The sequence below is a fragment of the Nerophis ophidion genome, linkage group LG29, assembly GCF_033978795.1.
Source record: "Nerophis ophidion isolate RoL-2023_Sa linkage group LG29, RoL_Noph_v1.0, whole genome shotgun sequence".
NCBI lineage: Eukaryota > Metazoa > Chordata > Actinopteri > Syngnathiformes > Syngnathidae > Nerophis > Nerophis ophidion.
In genome coordinates, this window is record NC_084639.1 from 15,437,601 (window position 1) to 15,465,170 (window position 27,570).

General features: G+C 40.4%; 1 protein-coding gene across 3 annotated transcripts in view; it reads left to right on the forward strand.

Moving 5' to 3' along the window:
- LOC133546112 (zinc finger protein 638-like) overlaps positions 1–27,570 on the forward strand; it is a 51,444-nt gene that overhangs the window by 19,374 nt on the left and 4,500 nt on the right. For 2 of the 3 annotated variants that reach the window (XM_061891956.1, XM_061891958.1), the window contains 9 exons: positions 2,649–2,809; positions 2,882–2,973; positions 8,798–8,876; positions 8,953–8,975; positions 9,048–9,173; positions 21,220–21,338; positions 21,408–23,412; positions 23,474–23,525; positions 23,720–23,841. In XM_061891956.1, the coding sequence (XP_061747940.1) occupies positions 2,649–2,809; positions 2,882–2,973; positions 8,798–8,876; positions 8,953–8,975; positions 9,048–9,173; positions 21,220–21,338; positions 21,408–23,412; positions 23,474–23,525; positions 23,720–23,841 (2,779 nt within the window). The remainder of the gene's footprint in view (positions 1–2,648; positions 2,810–2,881; positions 2,974–8,797; positions 8,877–8,952; positions 8,976–9,047; positions 9,174–21,219; positions 21,339–21,407; positions 23,413–23,473; positions 23,526–23,719; positions 23,842–27,570) is intronic. The other variant, XM_061891957.1, reaches the window with a different exon arrangement.

A 27,570-nucleotide genomic window follows, 5' to 3' on the forward strand; every position in this document is an offset into this window, starting at 1 on the left:
TGTTGTCTGTATATCTGTTGGCCCTGTGATGAGGTGGCAACTTGTCCAGGGTGTAATCCGCCTTCCACCCGAATGCAGCTGAGATAGGCTCCAGCACCCCCCGTGACTCCAAAAGGGACAAATGGTAGAAAATGAATGGATGGATAATTGGATATTAATATTTAAAAGTTGAACTTCTACCTTGTTTACTTTTGTGACATCCCCCTTAAAGTTTTGTGATAAGTCAGAAATATCAAGCAGCTATAAGTGCGCCAAAGATGGATAAGTGTGGAGAAAGTGTTTTGCATTTCCCCATCATGCTTTGTAATTTATTTAAATGGGTGTCATTTAGTTTTTTTATGGTGCATGGACATTGTTTATAATATCTACAAATTGTCTTATATTGTGTTAAGTGTGACCATGTCTGTTGGCATTTTGTTTTGGTTCGATAGGGAAGGTTGTTTGCATTGGGTCATATAAGAAAATGTAGTGCATGGTTTCATTCAAATCATGATAAGTGGTCATAGACATGAATTACTCCTGTTGTCGTCAAGATTTTGATACCACAGCAACATATTATTTGAGTTTGAAAAGGAATTGAAATCTCCCTCCGGAGAGATTTCTTATGACTCATGACTTCTCGTTGGCCAAATCGGCAAGCCGACCGTAGTTTGAACACCACTGTTATAAATGCTCATTTATCCCAAAGTAGTTGTTGGTGGCGGCTCTCACGAGGTCTGTCATGATTAGTTGTAGCAAACGCAGAATGCACTCTTGTTGTTGACAAAGGTATGAAAGGAAATAAGTTCGAATAATGCTTAAAATGATCAAAATACTAATTATAACATGTTATCCTGAAATTGTGTTTTTGTAGGGCCGGGGGATCAAACGATTAAAGTATATATCGCCAGAGACACGTAATCGATATCAATAAAACATGCGTTCAAACTTTTTTTTTTGTCGGGGAAAAAAACAAGTTACGAAGTAAGGTCGCATGAACAAAGGCACTCGCTGTCTGGTACCTGAGCAGCGCAGGAAGTAATCACTGATAAGTGGGAGTGACACGCTAACAGCCAAAATTTGCACAATTTTGTTACACTGTAATAATAATTTCTTACTTATTACTTATTCTTGCACCTTCATTTTAAGAAGTTATTCAGTATTCAATGTGATTTTACAATTTTGTTAACATTAAGTGTTGCTTGTGTTGACATAGACTTAGACAAACTTTATTAATCCACAAGGCAAATTGTTCCACACAGTAGCTCAGATACAAAGGATGGAAAGGATAATGCAGGTATAAAGTAGACTAAAATGTACTGTACCATAGTAGCAATATAAAATATAACATATATGTAATATTTACATATTATATATACAAAGACATGCACCTGGGGATAGGTTGACTGGCATCACTAAAAATTGTCCTTAGTGTGTGAATGTGAGTGTGAATGTTGTCTGTCTATCTGTGTTGGCCCCGCGAAGAAGTGGTGGCGACTTGTCCAGGGTGTATCCCGCCTTCCGCCCGGAGGCAGCTAAGATAGACTCCAGCCCCCCCCTCGCGACCCCAAAAGGGACAAGCGGTAGAAAATGGATGGATGGATATACAGTATATAATGTATTCCTATATATTATTATAATTTTATATAATATATGCAATATATAGCATCTCAATTACCATGTACAATATTACAGTATATGTAACAGCTGCAGGAAAAAAATGGCAGCATAAAATAGAGAGTGGATTCAGCAGAAAATATACATTATAAACAAAGAGAAGTAACTAACATGGAACCTGTCAGGTAATAGACATCTATCATCTATTGCTGTATGGCAAGTGATTACACAGCTGGACAGAGTGCAGAATGAAGGAGTTCTTGAATAAAACACGGTGGGAACGAAGCTGAAGGAGCCTGTTTGGAGTATGAGCCCTGTTGTCCCTCAATTGTCCGGTGGAGTGGGTGGCCAGGATTGTCCATGATGGCGAGCAGTTTGTCCAGTGTCCTTCTATCCCTCACCGACACAAACGCCTCCAACTGCATGCCAATAGTTCCGGATCAATTTGTCAATCCAGTTTAAGTCCCTTTTGCTGGTGCTGCTCCCCCAACAAACCACTGCAAAGTACAGGGCACTGGCCATAACAGACTGAAAAAAGATCTCCAACAGCTTGCTGCACACATTAAAGGACCTAAGCCCCCTCAGGAAAAAAAAAGGTCTGCTCATGCCCCAGTCTGCTGTTCAAGTGGACTCCCAGGTACTTGTACTGCCCCACTACTGCTACCGCCTGGACATTTCCGAGCATAGCTGAGGGCATTATAATCAGAGGAAGGTTACATTTTAAATAAAAAAATTCTAAAAATATAAAACACTTCATTGTGATGCAATATCATATACCGTATCGCCCAGCCCTAGGTCTTTGGATGAGGTCTTTTTAGGCATAGTAGCAGACTCCCCATTACCTGCGTTGTTAACTGCTGGAAGTTTTTTACTATCTAGAGCGCACAGGAAAGGGAAATATGTATGTTTTTGTCGCATAGAGATTGTGGATGTTGGACAAAATTCCAAAACAAGCATTGTGTCAAGCAGTTAAAGCAAGTTGTGGCTGCTAAAGAGGAGGTCCACTGTAGTACAGCAGCTTAAACGTACACGTGTCGACCTGATTTTTGCAGAAGCTTTTCTGGAGAGGACAGCGACCTTGAGGGAATGGAGGTGATTGGCGAGGATGGAGATGCCTTGGAGGAGGATGATCTGGAAACATTGGAGGAAGCTGAAGAAGAAATGGACACAGAGGAGGAAACTGATACTGAAGACCGCTCGTCGAAAGTTGAAGGTGGATCTTCTCTTGAAAAGACAACTCATCTATGCACCGTTCCAAATAGGTGATGGTTGAAATTGTTTTCAGGTGAAAAAGAGGAAGAGAAGGCTGATGGTGGGCTCGACAAAGAGCTCGACAAAGAGCAACATTCTAACGGCAAAGACATAACCAACAACGAGGTTAGGACTCTTAATATTGCCATCCGAGCATCTTCATTGGTATCACTTAGCAGGGAGCCAGCTGATATGATGGGGTGGCGTGGCTCAGATGGTAGACTGACCGTGCCATCAACCTGAGTGTTCCAGGTTCGATTTCAGCTTCCGCCATACTAGTCACTGCTGTTGTATCCTTGTGCAAGATACTTTACCCACGTTAAGTCAAAGTACCATTGATAGTCTCACACACACACTACGTGTGGTGAAATTACCCTCTGCGTTTGACCCATCCCCATGTTCCACCCCCTGGGAGGTGAGGGGAGCAGTGAGCAGCAGCGGTAGCCGCGCTCGTTGCTCCCAGTGCCACCCCACACTGGTGTAAATCTAGCTTAAAGATGGAGATAATGGCTTTCACGATGTAAAGCGCTTTAAATCTAGTCATAGTGATATTTCTTTAACGTATATAGCCTGTTTCCGCCACTAAAAAAAAAGTTAATTAAATACCGACAAGCGGTGTAAAAATGGAAGGATGGATGGATGGGTAAACAAAAAGTGGAAATTAGGAAATAAGTGTCGAAATTATGAGATTTAAAGTCCGGATGAGATATTAAGCCATCAATTTGAGATAAGTTGAAATCTTGAAATAAAAAGTCATAATTATGAGATTAATAGTCACAATTATGAGATGAGAAATCCGAATGATGAGATAAAAAGTTGAAATGATTAGATTTTTTACTCAACAGTTACAGTAGCAGCTCTTTGGCATGAGCTCTCCTCCTCACACATGGATGGTGAAAACATTGAGGATTATTTTAGATGTGGCTTTACAACTGAGGATATTTTTCATTTCCTTGCAATTTCATGTGGAATTATACAAACCCCGATTCCATATGAGTTGGGAAATTATTTTAGATGTACAGTTGTGATCAAAATTATTCAACCCCCACACAATTTTAGTGTTTTAGCAAGTTGGACATTTATTCCGTATTTTGTTTATAGTCATATCAAATAAATATGAATTAAATAGACAAATGCAACTTTAATACAACATTATATTTTGTAACATACCAAGCAGTGTCATTTCTCTTAATATCTCATTGACAAAATTATTCAACCCTTTGAAGATCATAACTCTTAAGAACAGTATTTGAATAAGGTATTATCAATCAGGTGTTGAAAACACCTGTAGATGTGATTAGAACCATAATGGTGTATTTGCAACATGGTGAAGTCCGGGGAGTGGTCAAAGAAGTCCAGAGAGGAGGTAATTTCTCTTCATAAGAAAGGATATGGATATAGGAAAATAGCAAAGACATTACACATTCCAATAGACACAGTTGGGAGCATAGTTTGCAAGTTCAAAGCTAAAGGCACAGTGGAAACACTAACTGGGCGTGGTAGAAAGAGGATGCTGTGTGCGTACAGTGGTGAAAAACCCCCGGGTAACAGCTGAGGAACTACAACACGACATTGCAGAGGGGGGAACGCAGGTTTCGTCCCAGACAATAAGGCGCGCACTACGAGATGAAGGCCTCCATGCCAGAACTCCCAGTCGCACCCCACTTCTGACTACCAGGCACAAGAAAATGGACTCCACTATGCCAAAAATCATCTGGACAAACCCCAAAGGTTTTGGGAAACTGTTCTATGGAGTGATGAGACAAAACTGGAACTCTTTGGGCCTATGAATCAACGTCATGTCTGGAGGAGAAAAACTAAGCTTACAAAGAGAAGAACACCTTGCCTACTGTGAAGCATGGTGGGGGGTCAATCATGCTCTGGGGCTGTTTCTCTGCCTCAGGTACCGGGAATCTCCAGCGCGTTAAAGGCATTATGAATTCTATTTCCTAGCAGGATATAATAGCTGCAAATGTCATGAAGTCAGTGACCAAGCTGAGGCTTGGGAGACGTTGGACCTTCCAACATGACAACGATCCCAAGCATACCTCCAAATCAACATCAGAGTGGTTGCAGAAGAAGGGCTGGAAGACTCTGGAGTGGCCTTCACAGTCGCCAGAGCTAAATCCTATAGAAAACCTGTGGTGGGACTTGAAGAAGGCAGTTGCAGCACGCAAGCCCAAGAATATGAATGAACTGGAGGCCTTTGCCCAAGAGGAATGGGCTAAAATACCTGTAGATGGTTGCAAGAAGCTTGTGTCCGGTTATGTATCACGTTTGAAGGATGTAATTACTGCCAAAGGGTGTTTTACTAAGTACTAAAGATGCATGTAACTAGGAGGTTGAATCATTTTGTCAATGAGATATTAAGAAAAATTTCCTGTTTTGGTATTTTGTAAAATACAGTGTTACAATTTAAGTTGCATTTGTCTATTTGACACATCTTTATTTGATATGACTATAAACAAAATACGGAATAAAATGTCCAACTTTCTAAAACACCAAAATTGTGTGGGGGTTGAATAATTTTGATCACAACGGTAAATATAAACGGAATACAATGATTTGCAAATCATTTTCAACCCATATTCTGTTGAATATGCTACAAAGACAACATATTTGATGTTCAAACTGATAAACGTTTTGTTTTTGCAAATAATCATTAATTTTAGAATTTGATGCCAGTAATATGTGAGAAAGAAGTTGGGAAAGGTGGCAATAAATACTGATAAAGTTGATAAATACTCATACACTTATATGGAACATCCCACAGTTGTGCAGGCTAATTGGGAACAGGTGGGTGCCATGATTGGGTATAAAAGCAGCTTCCATGAAATGCTAAGTAATTCACAAACAAGGATGGGGTGAGGGTCACCACTTTGTAAGCAAATTGTCGAACAGTTTTGGAACAACATTTCTCAACGAGCTATTGCAAGGAATTTAGGGATTTTACCATTTACAGTCCGTAAAATCATCAAAAGGTTCAGAGAATCTGGAGAAATCACTGCACGTAAGCGATGATATTACGGACCTTTGATCCCTCAGGCGGTATTGCATCAAAAACCGAAATCAGTGTGTAAAGGATATCACCACAGAGGCTCAGGAACACTTCATAAAACCACTGTCAGTAACTACAGTTGGTCGCTACATCTGTAAGTGCAAGTTAAAACTGCTATGCAAAGCAAAACCCATTTATCAACAACACCAAGGAACGCCACTGGCTTTGCTGGGCCCAAGCTCATTTAAGATGGACTGATGCAAAGTAGAAAAGTGTTCTGTGGTCTGACGAGTCCACATTTCAAATTATATTTGGAAACTGTGGACGTGGTGTCCTCCGGAACAAAGAGGAAAATAACCATCCGGATTGTTATAGGCCCAAAGTTCAAAAGCCAGCATCTGTGATGGTTTGGGGGTGTATTAGTGCCCAAGGCATGGGTAACTTACACATCTGTGAAGGCACCATTAATGCTGAATGATCCATACAGGTTTTTGGAGCAACATATGTTGTCATCCAAGCAACGTTATCATGGACGCCCCTGCTTATTTCAGCAAGACAATGCCAAGCCATGTGTTACAACAGCTTGGTTTCTTAGTAAAATAGTGCGTGTACTTTCCTGCAGTCCAGACCTGTCTCCCATCGAAAATGTGTGGCGCATTATGAAGCGTAAAATACGACAGCGGAGACCCCGGACTGTTGAACGACTAAAGCTCTACATAAAACAAGAATGGGAAGAATTCCACTTTCAAAGCTTCTACAATTAGTTTCCTCAGTTCCCAAACGTTTATTAAGTGTTGTTGAAAGAAAAGGTGATGTAACACAGTGGTGAACATGCCCTTTCCCAACTACTTTGGCACATGTTGCACCCATGAAATTCTAACTTAATTATTATTTGCAAAAAAAAATAAAGTTTATGAGTTTGAACATCAAATATCTTGTCTTTGTAGTGCATTCAACTGAATACGGGTTGAAAATGATTTGCAAATCATTGTAAGGTGGCGACTTGTCCAGGGTGTACCCCGCCTCCCGCCCGATTGTAGCTGAGATAGGCGCCAGCACCCCCCGTGACCCCAAAAGGGAATAAGCGGTAGAAAATGGATGGATGGATGTATTCCGTTAATATTTACATCTAACAATTTCCCAACTCATATGGAAACGGGGGTTGTATTTGACAAACGTACCCTGGAAAGGATTTCAAACAAGAAAAGGCTCTGATGTAGAAAGAATGAAACGCATTAAACAGCTGGTCCGTGCCATGCTTCCCGGGGGATTATCGCATAATTCTAACTTTGTACTTTATTAATTGTGACTTTTTATTTCATAATTATGACTTTATCTCACAATTTTGACTTTTTGTCCCCTAATTAAATTATGACTTTTTAAATCCATAATTACGACTTTTTATCTCATAATTTCGACTTTTTATCTAATTATTTCCACTTTTTATCGTGTGACTTTCAGTCCATAATTTTGAAGTTTTATCTCTCAATTATGACTTTTTATTTCATAATTGTCTTTATCTCAAAATTTTTATTTTTTTATCTCATTACTTTCATTCCTTAATTTTGATATTTTTGTTTATAATTATGACCTTTATTTCATAAAAGTCTTTTCATCTCATAATTTTAACTTTGTACATCATAAATATAACTATTTCATAATTTAAATGTTTTATGTAATAATTTCAACTTTTTATCTGAAGATTTTATCTCATAATTTTGGCTATTTATCTCATAATTTTGGCTTTTTAATTCACAATTACGCTTTTTAATGTCATAATAATAATAATAATAATTTCAACTCATAATTATGATTTATCTCATAATTTTGACTCATCTGATAATTATGACAATTTTGACTTTTGATCTCATAATTATAACTTTTTATGTCATGATTATGACTATTTCATAATTATGAATTTTATCTCATAATTTTGACTTTTTACGACATAATTATAACTATCTCATGATTTCGACTTTATCTAATAATTTAGACTTTATCTGATAATGACTTGTCATCATTCTGACTTTTTATCTTATAATTTGGACTTTTTATCTCATAGTTATGACATTTAGTCTCAGTAATGACTTTTTACCTCATCATTTCGACTTTTTATGTCATGGATATGACTATCCCACAATTTTGACTTTTTAACTTATAATTTTTTCCAATTTTTATCTTTTTATCTCATAATTTAGACTTTTTACATCATGATTATGACTATCTCATAATTATGACTTTTGTGTTATAATTTTGAATTATCTCATAATTTTGACTTTTTATCTAATAATTTAGATTGTTTAATCTCATAATTCAGACTTTTACCATCATAATTATAACTATCTCATAATTTCGATTTGTCTAATAATTTGGACTTTTTGTCCGATGATGACTTGTCATAATTCTGACTTTTTATGTTATAATTTTGATTTATTTTATAATTGTACATTTTTAATCTCAATTATGACTTTTAATCTCATTATTTAAATTTTTTCTGTCTTGATTATGACTATCATGAGATAGGATTAATTAATTATGACTTGTCATAATTTTGATTCGTCTCATAATTTGGACTTTTTATCTAATAATTGAAACTTTTTAATCTCATAATCCGTTTGTTTTTTTACGTCATAATTATAACTATCTCATAATTTCGACTTTTCATCTTATATTTTTGACTTTTTATCTGATGATGACTTTTGTCAGAATTCCTGCTTTTTATCTCATAATAATGACTTTTTATCCCGTAATTCTGATTTGTTAATGTCATAATTTTGATTTTTTTCTTAGGACTTTTGATCTAAAAATTTGGGCTTTTTATCTCATTATTTCGACTTTTTTAATCTTGTAATTATGATTTACCATTTTGGTATTTTTTATTTTAGAGTGACGTAAATGGTTGCTGGTGGCACACATATTGACTTTTTAGTACGTGTGTGTGTGTTCCTGCAGGGGGCAGCAGACTTCCCAGTGGACTTGGATGACTGCATCACTCTGGATGAAGTAGGAGAGGTGCAGAGCAGCGACAACGGTATGGACGCTTCTTGCGACCTATTTGGTGTTGTGTTCAAAAACAGTCATTCACAAATTTTATTATTGAACCGCAGGGGAAGAAGATGAGAACGTGCAGGTACTCAGCCTCTACCACCTGTTTATCGTTTTGTTGAGGTAAGTTGCTCACGGGCTTGTTGTTTTCCATCAGCAGAAGTCTCGAGTGGTCTCCATTCTGCATCTGCCGAGTAACTATTGCAAAGCCAAAGACTTCATCAGTCTGTTTAAAAGACACGGGAAGCCAGTGCGCTGCTTCATTGTGAATCGTCTACACAGGGTATGAAAAACAAATGTTTTTACATTGCAGCCCATTTAAGTCATTCCTGTTTATGTCGACAAACTCAATCAACTCGACAATTCCTGTCCATATGTCTTGTAGAATTTAGAAATGTCATTATTGAAACCACAACATAACTCCTGTGCATTGACAAAATCTGAACAAAGTGACTTCCTGTTTAGTGTAAGGTCAGATTCAAAATAAAAGCTAGGTAGTGTTACTTGGAATCTACCTAGGGATGGCTACCAAATTCTGGGTATTGACTGAATTTTTTTGGTACTACCCGTCCCATCCCATCCATCCATTTTCTACTGCTTGTCCCTCTCGGGATAGCGGGGGTTGGAGCCTATCCCAGCTGCACTTGAGTGAAAGGCAGAGTACTCGCCATGTAAAATCGCTAAGGCCAATTTTAAAGGCATACTGAAACCCACTACTACCGACCACGCAGTCTGATAGTTTATATATCAATGATGAAATATTAACATTGCAACACATGCCAATACGGCCTTTTTAGTTTACTAAATTGCAGTTTTATTTTTCCCGCAAAGTATCCTGTTGAAAACGTCGTGGAATGATGACTCGTATGATGACGCGTATGATGACGCGTGCGCGTGACGTCTTCCGGCACCGATCACAGCTAAAAGTCGTCTGCTTTAATCGCATAATTACACAGTGTTCTGGACATCTGTGTTGCTGAATCTTTTGCAATTTGTTCAATTAATAATGGAGACTACAAAGAAGAAAGCTGTTGGTGGAAAGCGGTGTATTGCAGCTGCCTTTAGTAACACAAACACAGCCGGTGTTTCTTTGTTTACATTCCCTAAAGATGACGGTGAAGCTTTAATATGGAACAGAGCGGTCAAGCGAACCTGGTTCCCTACTACATGTCAAACGGCAGGTTTCGGTGATAAAATTGTGGTAATAAGTCGGCTCTTACCGTAGACATGAGCGGATAGCTTGCGTCATTCCTCGTGCAACTGTCAAAGAGGCAGCTGTGGACTCTCTTGCCTCCTCCGACCGGCCTCCCCCGAACGTGGGATGCTTCCACCGCGAAGGAGGGGGAAAAAAAACTCGGCCTGGCCCAAACGACTGCCATCGCTTCGCCTTGTCGAGAAACGTGGCTTCCCTCAGAGACACTGGCGGTCACCACACCCGTGGCCACACCCCTCTGACTTTCAGGTACCATATAATCTCACTAAAACAATAGTAACACAATAAGCAGATAAGGGATTTTCCAGAATTATACTAGTAAATGTGTCTAATAACGTCTGAATCGCTCCCACTGCCCTCGCCTTTTTTTTCCATTCTAGTCCTTCACTCTAACTTTCCTCATCCACAAATCTTTCACCCTCACTCAAATTAATGGGGAAATTGTTGCTTTCTCGATCCGAATCGCTCTCGCTGCTGGGTGGCCATGATTATAAACAATGTGAAGATGTGAGGAGCTCCACAACCCGTGACGTCACGTGCACATCGTCTGCTACTTCCGGTACAGGCAACGCTTTTTTATTAGCGACCAAAAGTTGTGAACTTGAGTTTTCCTTGCCCTTATGTGGGCCTACCGAGGATGTCGTAGTGGTTTGGTTTGTGTTGTGGTTTGTGCAGCCCTTTGAGACAATAGTGATTTAGGGCTATATAAGTAAACATTGATTGATTGATTGGACTTTATCGTCGATGTTCTCTACTAAATCCTTTCAGCAAAAATATGGAAATATCGCGAAATGATCAAGTATGACACATAGAATGGACCTGCTATCCCCGTTTAAATAAGAAAATCTCATTTCAGTAGTTCTTTAAACTGGCTATGGCAAATCCAGTGTAAATTAGCATCAAGCTAGCGCTAGGGCTGGGTGATACGGACGAAAAAGTATATCTCAATATATTTTTAATTAACCTCTATGTATGTAAACAAAAATTGAGCTGTTTGGCCGCAATACCCAGCAATATGTTTGGAGGAGAAAAGTGAGGCCTTTAAACCCTGGAACACCAATCCTACTGTAAAGCATGGTGGTGGTATTATTATGCTATGGGCCTGTTTTGCTGGTGCTTTACATAGAGTAAATGGAACAATGAAAAAGGGGGATTACCTCCAAATTCTTCAGGACAACCTAAAATCGTCAGCCCGGAGGTTGGGTCTCGTGCGCAGTTAGGTGTTCCAACAGGACAATGACCCCAAACACACGTCAAAAGTTGTAAAGGAATGGCTAAATCCGGCTAGAATTAAGGTTTTAGAATGGCCTTCTTAAAGTCCTGACTTAAACGTGTGGACAATGCTGAAGAATCTAGTCCATGTCAGAAAACTAACAAATTTAGCTGAACTCAACCAATTTTGTCAAGAGGAGTGGTCAAAATATCAACCATAAGCTTGCCAGAAGCTTGTGGATGGTTACCAAAAGCGCCTTATTGCAGTGACACTTGCCAAAGGACATGTAACCAAATATTAAACATTGCTGTATGTATACTTATGAACCAGCAGATTTGGTCACATTTTCAGTAGACCCATAATAAATTCAGATAAGAACCAAACTTCATGAATGTTTTAGTGACCAACAAGTATGTGCTACAATCACTCTATCACAAAAAAACAAGAGTTGTAGAAATAATTGGAAACTCAAGACAGCCATGACATTATGTTCTTTACAATTGTATGTCAACTTTTGACCACAACTGTATAAATCCCCCGCTTCAATGTTCCCTCTTCTCTTCTATGACTCTCTCGTTGTCATTTGGGATGTCTGTTGTATGACCTGCCTCTGATTGGCCTGTCCCTAATGTTTTGCCCTAATCTCAACCAATCGTGACTCATTATAGTAAACATCCAACCAATCATGGATGTTCTTATACGTGCAAGCATGTCTCGGAAGGAGGAAGGGGAAGGGTTTAGTAGCCCATAAGGGAGAACAAAGAACCCAACAAATAAGCGGCGTTTAGTCATTTTAATGTGAAATAAACTATATTGATATTACGATATTTTCTTAATTCTTATCTTGTTTAAAAATATATCGATATATCTTACAAACCTAAAATATCGCCCAGCCCTGGCTAGCGCATTTTGGAAGCGTGGAGCCTTATTTTACGTCAGAGCGTTTTTTACCCAGCATACTTGCTTTGTTGGTGTTGAAAAATTACAGCAAAACTTAGAAGGAGTTTGGCTGAGTCCGCCCTGAGTGCTGCTTGACTGATTGTTTATTTGAGCCGCTCTTCAGTCTGCAACCAGACGTGACGTCCTGTGCATCATAGGCACCAAAAAGGCACAAAATATGGCCCAGTTTGATTTTACGTGAATTGATAGTAGTAGTACCGACGGATTCAGTCGTTGCCTATAAAAGTACCAAACTCGACACTCATCCTTAGAGGGGAACATTATCACCAGACCTATGTAAGCATCAATATATACCTTGATGGTGCAGAAAAAAGACCATATATTTTTTTAACTGATTTCCGAACTCTAAATGGGTGAATTTTGACGAATTAAACGCCTTTCTGTTTATTGCTCTGGTGGCGATGACGTCAGAACGTGACGTCACCGAGGTAATACAGCCGCCATTTTCATTTTCAACACATTGCAAACACCGGGTCTCAGCTCTGTTATTTTCTGTTTTTTTGACTATTTTTTTTAACCTTGGAGACAGCATGCCTCGTCGGTGTGTTGTCGGAGGGTGTAACAACACTAACAGGGAGGGATTCAAGTTGCACCGAAGATGCGGAAGTGTCTGCCGCCAGACCCCCATTGAATGTGCCAGAGTGTCTTCACATTTGACCGGCGGTGATAGACATGGCACAGAGATGTGTGGATAACCTGCAGATGCATTTGCAACGATAAAGTCAACAAAATCACAAAGGTGAGTTTTGTTGTTGACTTTTGTGCTAATCAGACATATTTGGTTGCGGCGTGACTGCCAGCTAATCGATGCTAACATGCTATTTACCGGCGGTGCTGAAGCAGACATGGCACAGAGATGTATGGATAACCTGTAGATGCATTTGCAACTAAATTACGTTTCTTTCCACCCACATTTAATTCGAAAAAAACACTTACCAATCGATGGATTTAGGTTGCTCCATTATCACAAAATGCGAAAGTCCTGATCGTTTGGTCCCCACATTTTACCGGCGATGCTAACGCAGCTATTCGGCCGTGCTATGGCTATGAATAGCGTCAATAGCTATTCGCTCAATAGCTTCAGTTTTTGCTTCAATACTTTCATACTCCAACCATCTGTTTAAATACATGCGTAATCTGTTGAATCGCTTAAGCCGCTGAAATCCAAGTCTGAATCCGAGCTAATGTCGCTATATCTTGCTGTTTGTTTACATTGGCAGCACTGTATGACGTCACAGGAAAATGGATAGTGGTTTCGAAGATAGCGAAAATAAGGCACTTTAAAGCTTTATTTAGGGATATTCCGGGACCAGTAAAATTTTGAAAAAAACTTCAAAAAATACAACAAGCCACTGGGAACTGATTTTTATTGTTTGTAACCCTTTTTAAATTGTAGTAATGTTCCCCTTTAGTGAGTGAGGCAAGAGCACATCCGACACTCTGCTTTGCTTGAAAATGTTCAAGAAGCGATTTTTAAAAATGTTTTTTGCGCCATCTTCTTTCTTACTCACTGCAAATGCTGTATACGTCAGCCGTCAAGAGAATCTTTTGTAACCTGTAACCTAGGGCTGTCCAAACTGCTGGCGAATTGCGGCCTGTCGACGGTTTCATTTTGGCCCGCGAGATGTCGCAAGTTTAATACGGAATCTGGCAAGCGGCGTGCCTCTAACTTAATTTTACATATCTGACAGTATATCTGCTGCAATGACCCTGAGGAAAATGTGATTAATTCAGGTTAATGACCATGAATTGCACGTTGAAGTGAACACAGTACAGCATTTTCATACTGTTTATCACCCAGTCCAAACAACCTTCCCTTTCATGGCACAAATAAACACACGTCAACACACATAGTCACACATAACAACCTGCTCACTGAATTTTGTGGATATTATTAAAAACGTCCAAGCACAACAAATAATTCAAAATTACACCCATGTAAATCCCCTTTAGCGGGGAGCACAGTGGAAGAGGGGTTAGTGCGTCTGCCTCACAATACGAAGGTCCTGAGTAGTCCTGGGTTCAATCCCGGGCTCGGGATCTTTCTGTGTGGAGTTTGCATGTTCTTCCCGTAACTGCGTGGGTTCCCTCCGGGTCCTCCGGCTTCCTCCCACCTCCAAAAACATGCACCTGGTGATAGGTTGATTGGCAACACTAAATTGGCCCTAGTGTGTGAATGTGAGTGTGAATGTTGTCTGTCTATCTGTGTTGGCCCTGCGATGAGGTAGCGATTTGTCCAGGGTGTACACCCCCTTCCGCCAGATTGTAGCTGAGATAGGCACCAGCGCCCCCCACGACCCCAAAGGGAATAAGCGGTAGAAAATGGATGGATGGATAAATCCCTTGCAATGCTTTATGGGATAAATGCAAAAAAGTGTAATACAAGGTAGGAGTTGAACTTTCACACACTCTTAATATCCAATTGTATAAATATAATATGTATTTAGGTATATATATATATCCATCCATTTTCTACCGCTTGTACCCCTTCGGGGTCGCGGGGGGCGCTGGCGCCTATCTCAGCTACAATCGGGCGGAAGGTGGGGTACACCCTGGACAAGTCGCAACCTCATCGCAGGGCCAAAACAGATAGACAGACAACATTCACACTCACATTCACACACTAGGGCCAATTTAGTGTTGCCAATCAACCTATCCCCAGGTGCATGTCTTTGGAGGTGGGAGGAAGCCGGAGTACCCGGAGGGAACCCACGCATTCACGGGGAGAACATGCAATATATATATATATATATATATATATATATATATATATATGTATATATATACATGTATATATATATACATACATATATATATATATACATGTATATATATACATATATATATATATATATATATATATATATATATATATATATGTATATATATATACATGTATATATATATACATACATATATATATATATATATATATATATATATATATATATATATATATATATGTATATATGTATGTGTTTATGTGTGTATGTGTGTGTATATTCTCAATATCTGTAGAAAAGTCCGATTGAATCTCTTAGCAGGGTTTCCCTGTGGATGGTATTTGGTTGTCCTGGAGTATCCCACCCCAGACAGTTGCTGAGGGGTCTTAAACAGGGAGTTCTCAAACTCTTTGCCTTGGTCATGGTGCAATTTAGATTAAAAAAACAAACCGAGAAATTAAGTCATTGAATATTTTCTCTCTTTAGGTCGCCCTCCGATGGGCCTTCCATCGTTGTTACCAGTCATCCCGATTCTCCATACATTTGGCCAGTTCCTTGGTACTCTGAGCTCCTGCATCCGTCTTGAGTATGTCCACGTATATTAGTGTGGGACGTCCTCTTGACCGATGCCCATGTGTTGGTTCCCACAGCACTGATTTGCAGGCTGGCAGCTCCTGATGCCTTTGGCAGTGTCCTGCTAGTCTTATTCTCCTTACAACAATCGTTTCGCTCACCATTGGTATTCCCTTGTAAAGGATTCTGTTGGTTATGTGCGCAGTCTTGTTGATGTTAAGCACTGCACGCAGCATCCTGGTGTAGCATCCATCCAGAGACTTCTCCAGGGTTGGCTTCAGGGTCCAGCATTCGCTGCCATAGAGGAGAATGGACTCAACTGTCACGAAGAAGAAGAAGAGTTTGAATTGGCGGGGGAGGTTGGAGTTCCATACACTGGTCATGTCGTTCAGGGCCCTCCATGCAAGTGCCTTCCTCACTTTTAGATCTTGCTCAGTTGAGTTGACTCATGCCCCTCTGTATTTGAAGTCCTCAACTTCTTTCAGCACAGTGCCTCCTGCTGTTATCGGAGGTTGATGTTCTGGTGGAACGTTGTAGGTCATGACCTCAGTTTTCTTGGCATTTAGCCTAAGGCCAACCTTGGCGCACTCTAGCTCTACCCTGTGTAGTAGTTCTTGTGCTTGTTCCACGTTGTCGGAGAGCAGACTGATGTCATCCGCATAGTCAAGGTCTGTCAGGACCACTGCCGGTTGTCGACTCGACTTCCTTGGTGTCAGCGTGAAGTCAACTGGGTGCTATGGGCCTGACTAACTGTACGGGCAGAGCTGCGACCAAATCTGCGCTTTCTCTCACTTTCCTCTGTCGTGGTCTTTTTCACTTGTCGCAGCAAAGCTTCATCAGATACTGTTGGGTCAGCAAGGAGAGGCTTGACATCACCACACTTCTCTCCTATTCCCTGTGTTCAATAATATGCCCTGTATTGTGGAGGCATCATACTCAGCTTGTCTGATTAGTAGTGAACATAATCTTTTGTTTGAGGCCAATCATTCTATATAAGAATTGTTGTGGTGTCTCATTTTCATGTTGCTTGGCACACATCAAGTCCTGAAAGTGGTCTGAACATCCCTTTACACCTAGGTGTGACTGGAGGATACTTTTGAATTCTGTGACAGTCAGGTCGTCTTTGTTTGTCAACATATCTCTGAAGTTGATTGCACGGAGCCCCCCTCTAATGACCTCACCCTCAGTGTGTTTCTCTCTGAGGCTTTCATCTATTTGTTGCATAAGCTGTTGTAGCTGAGATTAGATGTAGTGTCACTTATTTGGCCTCCATTTATCCTGAACTCTTTTCCCTGTAGATAAGTGAAGTGAATTATATTTATATAGCGCTTTTCTCTACTGACTCAAAGCGCTTTACATAGTGAAACCCAATATCTAAGTTACATTTAAACCAGTGTGGGTGGCACTGGGAGCAGGTGGGTAAAGTGCCTTGCCCAAGGACACAACGGCAGTGACTAGGATGGTGGAAGCAGGAATCGAACCTGCAACCCTCAAGTTGCTGGCACGGCCACTCTACCAACCGAGCTATGCCGGTTGGTAGAGTGGCCGTGTGGTCCCAAGCCAAATCTTGTAGGGAGACCAACCTCTCTGGGGTTTGGCGTGGTGTGGGTTCGATATCACTATGGTGACCTGGCTGGCTGCCACCATGTGGTGGGGTTCTTTGAGTCATTAGGGGGTCATTTGCTTCGTGGTTGTTCAGGTGTGGGTCAGTTGTGGTTGTCACTATAGACAGCGATTTTAAACTAGACAAACAAGTCAATGGCGTTTTAAAATCGTGTTTTTATCACCTTCGTCTTTTAGTAAAGGTTAAACCGTTTTTATCTTTTATCCTTTTTGAACAAGTCGTGCATGCTTTTATTTCAAGTCGCCTGGACTACTGCAATGCACTTTATGCTGGCATTAGCCAAAAAGCTCTCTCCCGGTTGCAGTTAGTCCAGAACGCGGCAGCACGACTTTTAACAGGGGCCAGGAAAAAGCCAGCATATAACCCCAATTCTTCAGAGTTTGCACTGGCTCCCTGTTCATTTTAGAATTGATTTTAAAACATTGCTGTTTGTTTTTAAATCTTTACATGGAGTGGCACCTCAATATATCTCGGACCTTATCCAAATTTACATTCCTGCGCGCGCTCTGAGGTCCGAGAGCCAGTTCCAGCTCGTGGTGCCCAAGACCAGACTTAAGACCAGGGGAGACGGGGCCTTCTCTGTGGTCGGCCCTAAGCTCTGGAACACTCTGCCGCTCCATGTTCAAACTGCTTCCACAGTGGAGTGTTTTAAGTCTCGTCTTAAGACCCACTTTTATTCTTTGGCTTTTAACACTACGTGAGTTGTGTGGTCCTCTGTTCTCTGTTGTCCTCTGTGTTTTTTATACACTTTGATTTCTATTTTACTGTTTTAATTGATTTTACCCTTTAAAATAGTTTTTAATCATATTTGTTTTTATATTGTTTTTATTGGTTTTATATTTATTTATTTTTTGTTTTTATTCAGTCATTGGTGGAGCATAATATATATATATATATATACTTTTTTTATTTTATTTTATTTTTTTATTTATTTATTTTTTACAATTGTTTTTAACATGGCTGTGCAGCACTTTGGAAACGTTATTGTTGTTTAAATGTGCTATATAAATAAAGTGGATTGGATTGGATTGGATTGTCAGGCCCGAAGATGTGGTGGGAGTCACACATTCCTGTAACTTCCTGCCGGGTTTTTCATACATGGCTTGTAGTTGCTTCATATCTGGTGTGTGTACCGGGGTTAGTGTGTGGATATGTAGAATCACCCGAGTGTGTGGGTGGTGCATTTGAACAAGATGGCTCATCATTTCAAACAAAAACGGGCAATTCAAAACAATCCCATTTTTTGATAACCTTCAATATTACATCATTCAATATTATCAAACGACCAATACCCTCATCATTAGAATTTAACAGATCATCAGATTCCATAAAGGAAAGGATATGGTCGATGCAGCTTTCTTCATCGGTTGAGCTCAGCCCGTGTCTGGATGATCAATTCCGATGGACATCGCAACCTCATAGGTTTCTGTGCCTGAGAGATGGTACAGTTGCTTTTTGATGCTCCATAAGAGTTGTTTGTGTCCTTCAGACATGACCTTAGCTGCAGTGATGACACTTTGCTTCTGTCGTCGCTCTGCAACAACTTCACTTTATTGGGGTCCGTTATAGCTCGGTTGGTAGAGCGGCCGTGCCAGCAACTTGAGGGTTGCAGGTTCAATTCCCGCTTCCGCCATCCTAGTCACTGCCGTTGTGTCCTTGGGCAAGACACTTTACCCACCTGCTCCCAGTGCCACCCACACTGGTTTAAATGTAACTTAGATATTGGGTTTCACTATGTAAAGCGCTTTGAGTCACTAGAGAAAAGCGCTATATAAATATAATTCACTTCACACTTCACTTCGTCAGTGTCGTTGCAATGCGGTCACTGTAGTTGCACTGCAGTCTCTGTAGTCGTACTGCAGTCTCTGTAGTTTCTTTGGCTCTATGGTCGCACGTCACCTCTCTACTGTAGTTGTCCTGCAGTTGCGCCACCTCTTCTCTGTAGCCGCACTTTTGACAGAACCTCTGCTCTGTAGCCGCACCGCAGACACACCACCTCACTTCAGTAACATGCAGTCACTCTGGCCTTCGGGTTCATATATATCACTGGATCAGAAACCATCAATGGCGTTGCCCATCCCGGACGAGCCCCCAAATATCTGTTGCAGGTCCCAAGTAGCCAGGACAAGCAGTCAGATAATAATGTCCTGTTAAACAGGACATTATAAACAGAACATTTCAGTTGTTTAAAGACTGGTCGCTCTCATCAGAATGTATTAATAGAAATTACAAATCCACAAATCACTTCATTTCCCATATGTTTTTTCACTTCGTATTATCATGTCAATGTCTTTAACTTTATCTTCACCTCCATTTTCATCAAAACACTCAATAAAACGTCATTAAACCCTCACTGGAGTTATAAATACCATAACAATACTTTATGCCTTTGCCATATATTTTCACATATCCACATCATCACTCTAAAACATACAATATAGTGCCCAATTAAACCTTATTTCGCTCTCTTGTCTTACTCAGGAATATTCACCTTTAACTTAATGCACTTTTTAGCAACATTTTTTTAAGCACTTTACTTTTCTTCATATTCTTCTTCTTATAATAGCAGCTTTAAGGTACTGTACTTGAAATGTTCATTGACCATTCCTGAGAGCTTAACTTATGTAACCATGTCCAAACATAATAAAACAGCATGTAAACATTTTCAGAACACACACATTATACAAAAATAAATTATAAAATCAATAAGAAAACGGGAGCTTTAATTTGGGAGTCTGAATTACGATCAAAAGTTCCTATACAAACAGTGCACACTCACGTCGCCATTTTCTATTTATTATTGCAGCCAGACTACTGTGCTTTGCACTGGATTCATTCACACACACTAACTACACCTTGCAAGCACTTTAGAGTTAGGCTCCACCATCAGAACGTGTACTTCAAGTTATAATGATCACATGGATATCATTCAGTGAGTTGATTCACCAAAACTAACCTGTTAAACAGGAGGAAAAACCACAGAACATTTCAGTTATTTACAGACTAGTCGCTCTCATCAGAATGACAAGAAGCTTCCGGTTTGCAGGTAATAGCATTCAATTAGGAAGAAACGCTCTACTGCCCCCTACTGACCAAGGTGAATATGGATAAATGTGGAATGACAGCTCTAAAAACGAATTCAAACCACAAAATAAAATAAATAAATCAACACAAAAATGTGACACACTATGGGTGAGTCACATATACACTTATGTACAGTATAGGCCGTGTGTGTGTTTAGTCAGTTTATGTTCTGTCGGCTTTTAGCCCCCGGCCAAATTTTTTTCCGCCAATTGCAGCCCCCAAGTTTGGACACCACTGCTGTAACCTGCAATGAAAAGGTTTAGTTATAGTTTACACACCAAATAAAGTATTGCGTGAATCGGTTTGAATTGTGAATCGATTCTAAATCAAATTGTAACCCCTAGAAATGTATCAAATTAAATTGTGGGTGTCTGTGAGATTCACATTTCAGTTATTTTTTATGAATGTGATTACTACCGTTTAGGTCAGTTGGGTTGCCATTAAGCAACGTTGTTTCAGTACCATAGCTATTTGTGAATGCACCTGGCTGAATGTGACCGTGATTGGAGCATAATGAAGAAGTTTTGTGTGTTGGTGAGGTTGGCAATAAAGTTTGAAAAGAGTGGCAGTTTTTCCGTTGGATTGCTACTGACGAGACGCTACTGAGGGTATTCCCTACATGTAAATGATAGTGACACACTGACACGGCAAAAGAAAATCAGGGTTTTCTTTACATGAAAACCAATTAATACTATACATTATGAAAATCCATCCATCCATCCATTTCCTACCGCTTATTCCCTTTTTGGGTCGCGGGGGCAATCGAATTTTCACACCAAGAAATGAACCAACGTGAATCGTTAGTAGATGTTTATTTTTTTATTGACCTTGTTGATACCATTCATTATGGAACCAAGTTTTGGTTCCCATCCTTAGCAAACATCGTCATTGTCACACGTTGCTTGTTCTAAAAAGCATGTGACGACATTTGTCTTTCAGGGCTTCATGGAGATGTCGAGCCACGGAGAGGCTTTGAGAGCCGTCCGTAAAATAAGGGTTTTCTTCAAGAGGCAATGTAGTGTATTTCTTTCCAGAAAATATCCACGCCTGGACAGCGGGTCAGGACCACATGTGGCACACAAATCTCTTACGCAAAGATGCCACACTAACTTTCTCTGTTTGCGTAGGTGGGAGATTGATGACAAGCTCCAGCCCTTGATTGGGAGTAGCAGGCCGCGCAACCAGCACGGACACAAAGATGAGTCCAAACGCGGAAGAAAGGAGTCGACCGTATCATCTCAGGAGAAAAAAAAGAGCTCTCAAAAGACTCCAGTTAGGGAAGATTCAAACAAAAAGGCACAAGAGAAACAATCAGCATCTAAAAAGACTTCAGAGATTGAATCGAAGTCTGGCAAGAGTCAGGGGATTGAGTCAAAATCCAGAAAAACTTTGGCAAGTGAGTCAAAGTCTGGGAAGTGCCAGAAGAAGCAGTCTTCTGGTAGGAAGGAGAATAGTTCAGAGGGTGACAAGACTCAGGACATGGTATCAGAGTCCAGGAAGACTTTGGATAATGAGTTAGAGTCTGGGAAGAGCCAGAAGAAGCTGTCTTCTGGTCGGAAGGAGGATAGTTCAGAGGCTGTCAAGAATCAGGACAAGGTATCAGAGTCCAGGAAGACTTTGGATAATGAGTTACAGTCTGGGAAGAGCCAGAAGAAGCTGTCTTCTGGTCGTAAAGGGGATAGTTCAGAGGGTGAGAAGACTCAGGAAAAAGTATCAGATTCCAGGAAGACTTTGGATAAAGACTTAGAGTCAGGGAAGAGCCATAAAAAGCAGTCTTGTGGTCGGAAGGAGGATAGTACAGAGGGCGAGAAGATTCAGGAGGAAGTACCAGAGTCCCAGGACACTTTAGATATAGACTTAGAGTCTGGGAAGAGCCAGAAGAAACAGTCTTCTGGTAGGAAGGAGGATAGTTCAGAGCGTGAGAAGACTCAGGACAAAGTATCAGAGTTCAGGAAGACTTTGGATAAAGAGTTAGAGTCTGGGAAAAGCCAGAAGAAGCAGTCTTCTGGTCGGAAGGAGGATAGTACAGAGGACGAGAAGATTCAGGATGAAGTATCAAAGTCCAAGAAGACTTTGGATAAAGAGTTAGAGTCTGGGAATAGCCAGAAGAAGAAGTGTTCTGGTCGGAAGGAGGATAGTACAGAGGGCGAGAAGATTCAGGACGAAGTATCAAAGTCCAAGAAGACTTTGGATAAAGACGTAGAGTCTGGGAAGAGCCAGAAGAAGCAGTCTTCTGGTAGGAAGGAGGATAGTTCAGAGGGTGAGAAGACTCAGGACAAAGTATCAAACGACAGGAAGATTTTGGATAAAGAATTAGAGTCAGGGAAGAGCCAAAAGAAGCAGTCTTCTGGTCGGAAGGAGGGTAGTTCAGAGGGCGTGAAGACTCAGGAAAAAGTACCGGAGTCCAGGAAGACTTTAGATAAAGAATTAGAGTCTGGGAATAGCCAGAAGAAGAAGTCTTCTGGTCAGAAGGAGGATAGTTCAGAGGGTGAGAAGACTCAGGACAAAGTATCAGAGTCAAGGAAGACTTTGGATAAAGAATTAGAGTCAGGGAAGAGCCAAAAGAAGCAGTCTTCTGGTCGGAAGGAGGGTAGTTCAGAGGGCGTGAAGACTCAGGAAAAAGTACCGGAGTCCAGGAAGACTTTAGATAAAGAATTAGAGTCTGGGAATAGCCAGAAGAAGAAGTCTTCTAGTCAGAAGGAGGATAGTTTAGAGGGTGAGAAGACTCAGGACAAAGTGTCAGACGACAGGAAGACTTTGGATAAAGAATTCGAGTCTGGGAAGAGCCAAAAGAAGCAGTCTTCTGGTCAGAAGGAGGATAGTTCAGAGGGTGAGAAGACTCAGGACATAGTATCAGAGTCCACGAAAAGTATGGTGAGTGAGTCAGAGGGCGAGAAGTCTCAGAAGATGAAGAAAGACGGTGTTTCCTCAAAAGACATCAAACATCCTGAAGGTACAGACTCCTCGAAGCACAACCAAAGTCGAGTAGGTGGCCCGTGTGAGAAGAGAAATGCACCTCTGGAGGACGACTCTGTGCCGGGAAAGGTCCGAAAGGGAGAGCAGAGGAGTCGAACATTGGGCGGGAGTCCAAAACAACGTGTTCAGAACTCTCCCGAAGCACAGTCAGATCAGGTGGTTTGTTCTTGTTACTCTGTGCCATCGATGAGCTGCAATGACCATGTTGTGTTTGCAGAAAACTGCTGATGGACCCTCAGGTGCCCTCACTGTACCCCTCCTGCCTGTTGGTAAGAGGTCAAAGTTCATCTTTCTTCAACATGTATTGAAGAGCTGCATGCTTTCTCGAACGTTTAAGCTTGTTGTGCCATCGTGTATAAAAAGTTTAAGCTTGTTGTGCCGTCGTGTATAAACTATTGAAAACATGTCCTTCGCACTGTTATAGTCGATAGTGCTGATCACACGTATCGCTCGTCCTTTGCAGGAACTGAGTTTGTGCGACCGGTTGTCGGCTACTTCTGCAACTTGTGTCAGCTCATCTACGCCGAGGAAGACGAAGCCAAAGTCCAACACTGCAGCAGCCGCCAGCACCACGACAAGTATCAGGTAAAAGATACAACAAATGCCAGATCAAACTAATATCATAGGTATCAGGTATAACACTACAAGTATCAGTTATAACACTACAAGTATCAGTTATAACGCTACAATTATCAGTTATAACTATACAAGTATCAGTTATAACACTACAATTATCAGTTATAACACTTCAATTATCAGTTATAACACTAAAAGTATCAGTTATAACACTGAAAGTCAAGTATCAAGTATAACATCGCAAGTATCAGTTATAACACCCCAAGTATCACGTATAACGTTACAAGTATCAGGTATAACACCACAAATGTCAGGTATAACACTGCAAGTATCGGGTATAACACCGCAAGTATCGGGTATAACACCGCAAGTATCGAGTATAACACCGCAAGTATCAAGCATAACATCACAAGTATCAGTTATAACACCACAAGTATCAGGTATAACATTACAAGTATCAGGTATAACACCACAAATGTCAGTAACAACACAACAAGTATCAGGTATAACACCACAAGTATCGGATATAAAATCGCAAGTATCAGACATAACATCACAAGTATCAGGCATAACATCACAAGTATCAGTTATAACACCAGAAGTATCAGGTATAACATCACAAGTATCAGTTATAACACCACAAGTATCAGGTATAACACTACAAGTATCAGGTATAACACCACAAATGTCAGTAACAACACAACAAGTATCAGGTATAACACCACAAGTATCGGATATAACACCGCAAGTATCGAGCATAACATCACAAGTATCAGTTATAACACCCCAAGTATCACGTATAACATTACAAGTATCAGGTATAACACCACAAATGTCAGGTATAACAACACAAGTATCGGGTATAACACCACAAGTATCGGGTATAACACCGCAAGTATCGGGTATAATACCGCATGTATCTTTGATAACACCGCAAGTATCAAGCATAACATCACAAGTATCAGTTATAACACCGCAAGTATCGGGTATAACACCGCAAGTATCGGGTATAATACCGCAAGTATCTTGGATAACACCGCAAGTATCAAGCATAACACCACAAGTATCAGGTATAACATTACAAGTATCAGGTATAACACCACAAATGTCAGGTATAACAACACAAGTATCGGGTATAACACCACAAGTATCAGGTATAACATTACAAGTATCAGGTATAACACCACAAATGTCAGGTATAACAACACAAGTATCGGGTATAACACCACAAGTATCAGGTATAATACCGCATGTATCTTTGATAACACCGCAAGTATCAAGCATAACATCACAAGTATCAGTTATAACACCGCAAGTATCGGGTATAACACCGCAAGTATCGGGTATAATACCGCAAGTATCAAGCATAACACCACAAGTATCAGGTATAACATTACAAGTATCAGGTATAACACCACAAATGTCAGGTATAACAACACAAGTATCGGGTATAACACCACAAGTATCAGGTATAACATTACAAGTATCAGGTATAACACCACAAATGTCAGGTATAACAACACAAGTATCGGGTATAACACCACAAGTATCAGGTATAATACCGCATGTATCTTTGATAACACCGCAAGTATCAAGCATAACATCACAAGTATCAGTTATAACACCGCAAGTATCGGGTATAACACCGCAAGTATCGGGTATAATACCGCAAGTATCAAGCATAACACCACAAGTATCAGGTATAACATTACAAGTATCAGGTATAACACCACAAATGTCAGGTATAACAACACAAGTATCGGGTATAACACCACAAGTATCAGGTATAATACCGCATGTATCTTTGATAACACCGCAAGTATCAAGCATAACATCACAAGTATCAGTTATAACACCGCAAGTATCGGGTATAACACCGCAAGTATCGGGTATAATACCGCAAGTATCTTGGATAACACCGCAAGTATCAAGCATAACACCACAAGTATCAGGTATAACATTACAAGTATCAGGTATAACACCACAAATGTCAGGTATAACAACACAAGTATCGGGTATAACACCACAAGTATCAGGTATAACATTACAAGTATCAGGTATAACACCACAAATGTCAGTAACAACACAACAAGTATCAGGTATAAGACCACAAGTATCGGATATAACACCGCAAGTATCGAGCATAACATCACAAGTATCAGGTATAACACCACAAATGTCAGGTACAACAACACAAGTATCGGGTATAACACCACAAGTATCGGGTATAACACCGCAAGTATCGGGTATAATACCGCAAGTATCGAGGATAACACCGCAAGTATCAAGCATAACATCACAAGTATCAGTTATAACACCACAAGTATCAGGTATAACATGACAAGTATCAGGTATAACATGACAAGTATCAGGTATAACACCACAAATGTCAGCAACAACACAACAAGTATCAGGTATAACACCACAAGTATCAGGTATAACATGACAAGTATCAGGTATAACACCACAAATGTCAGCAACAACACAACAAGTATCAGGTATAACACCACAAGTATCGGATATAACACCGCAAGTATTGAGTATAACACCGCAAGTATCGGGTATAACACAGCCAATATCGAGTATAACACCGCAAGTATCAGGCATAACATTACAAATATCAGGTATAACACCACAAATGTCAGTAATAACACAAGTATCGAGTATAACACCGCAAGTATCAGGCATAACATTACAAGTATCAGGTATAACATTACAAATATCAGGTATAATAAACCAAAAGTAACAGATCAAGCAAAGATATGTGTCAGGTTTGACAACTAATACAAAGGACAACACACAAGCCGCAACACAACTGCAAGCCACAAAGGACGCGGCTGACACAATGAAAGTGACAGTGGACTTTTTGCAGACTGTCAGAAGGTTGGAAACAGTTTAATGAACATAGGGCCTGATTTACTAAGATCTAAATACCACACGCTGGACAGCGTGTGCAAAAAAGAAAATACTGTGTACTATGAGTGGGTGTGTTGCGTGTGATCTACCAAGACCGCTTGTGCAATTGAAAAGGGGTGCAGACAGTAAATGAGGATTTTGTATTCATACGGGGCTTTTACCCCTGAGAAACTCATTTTCTGCACATTGATGTTATCATGCTCCTACTTGTGCGATGTGTTGAACCGACAGCACACATCAGTAGTCTAACACCTTTTCTGAATCACAGTCTAGACAACAAAAACACTGACACTTCATTCCGTGCACCAGCCTGTGGATCGCATCTGGAAGGACTCAAACGCAAGAAAATGCATATTGAAAAACGTCTTTTCTGTAATTGATATATTATACCAGTAGTTCTCAAACTTTATTCACCATGTACCACCTCAGAAAACTGTCCGTCAGTGGTCAACAAAATAAACAGTTTTACTATGACCAACATTAAAATACAGTAGCGTAGGAGGCCTAAGTATTCATTAATAACAAGGCAGAGGTTTTATTTAACAAGTGTATTTATCGGGCTTCACGGTGGCAGAGGGGTTAGTGCGTCTGCCTCACAGTACAAAGGTCCGGCAGTCCTGGGTTCAATCCCAGGCTCGGGATCTTTCTGTGTGGAGTTTGCATGTTCTCCCCGTGAATGCGTGGGTTCCCTCCGGGTACTCCGGCTTCCTCCCACTTCCAAAGACATGCACCTGGGGATAGGTTGATTGGCAACACTAAATTGGCCCTAGTGTTTGAATGTGAGTGTGAATGTTGTCTGTCTATCTGCGATGAGGTGGCGAC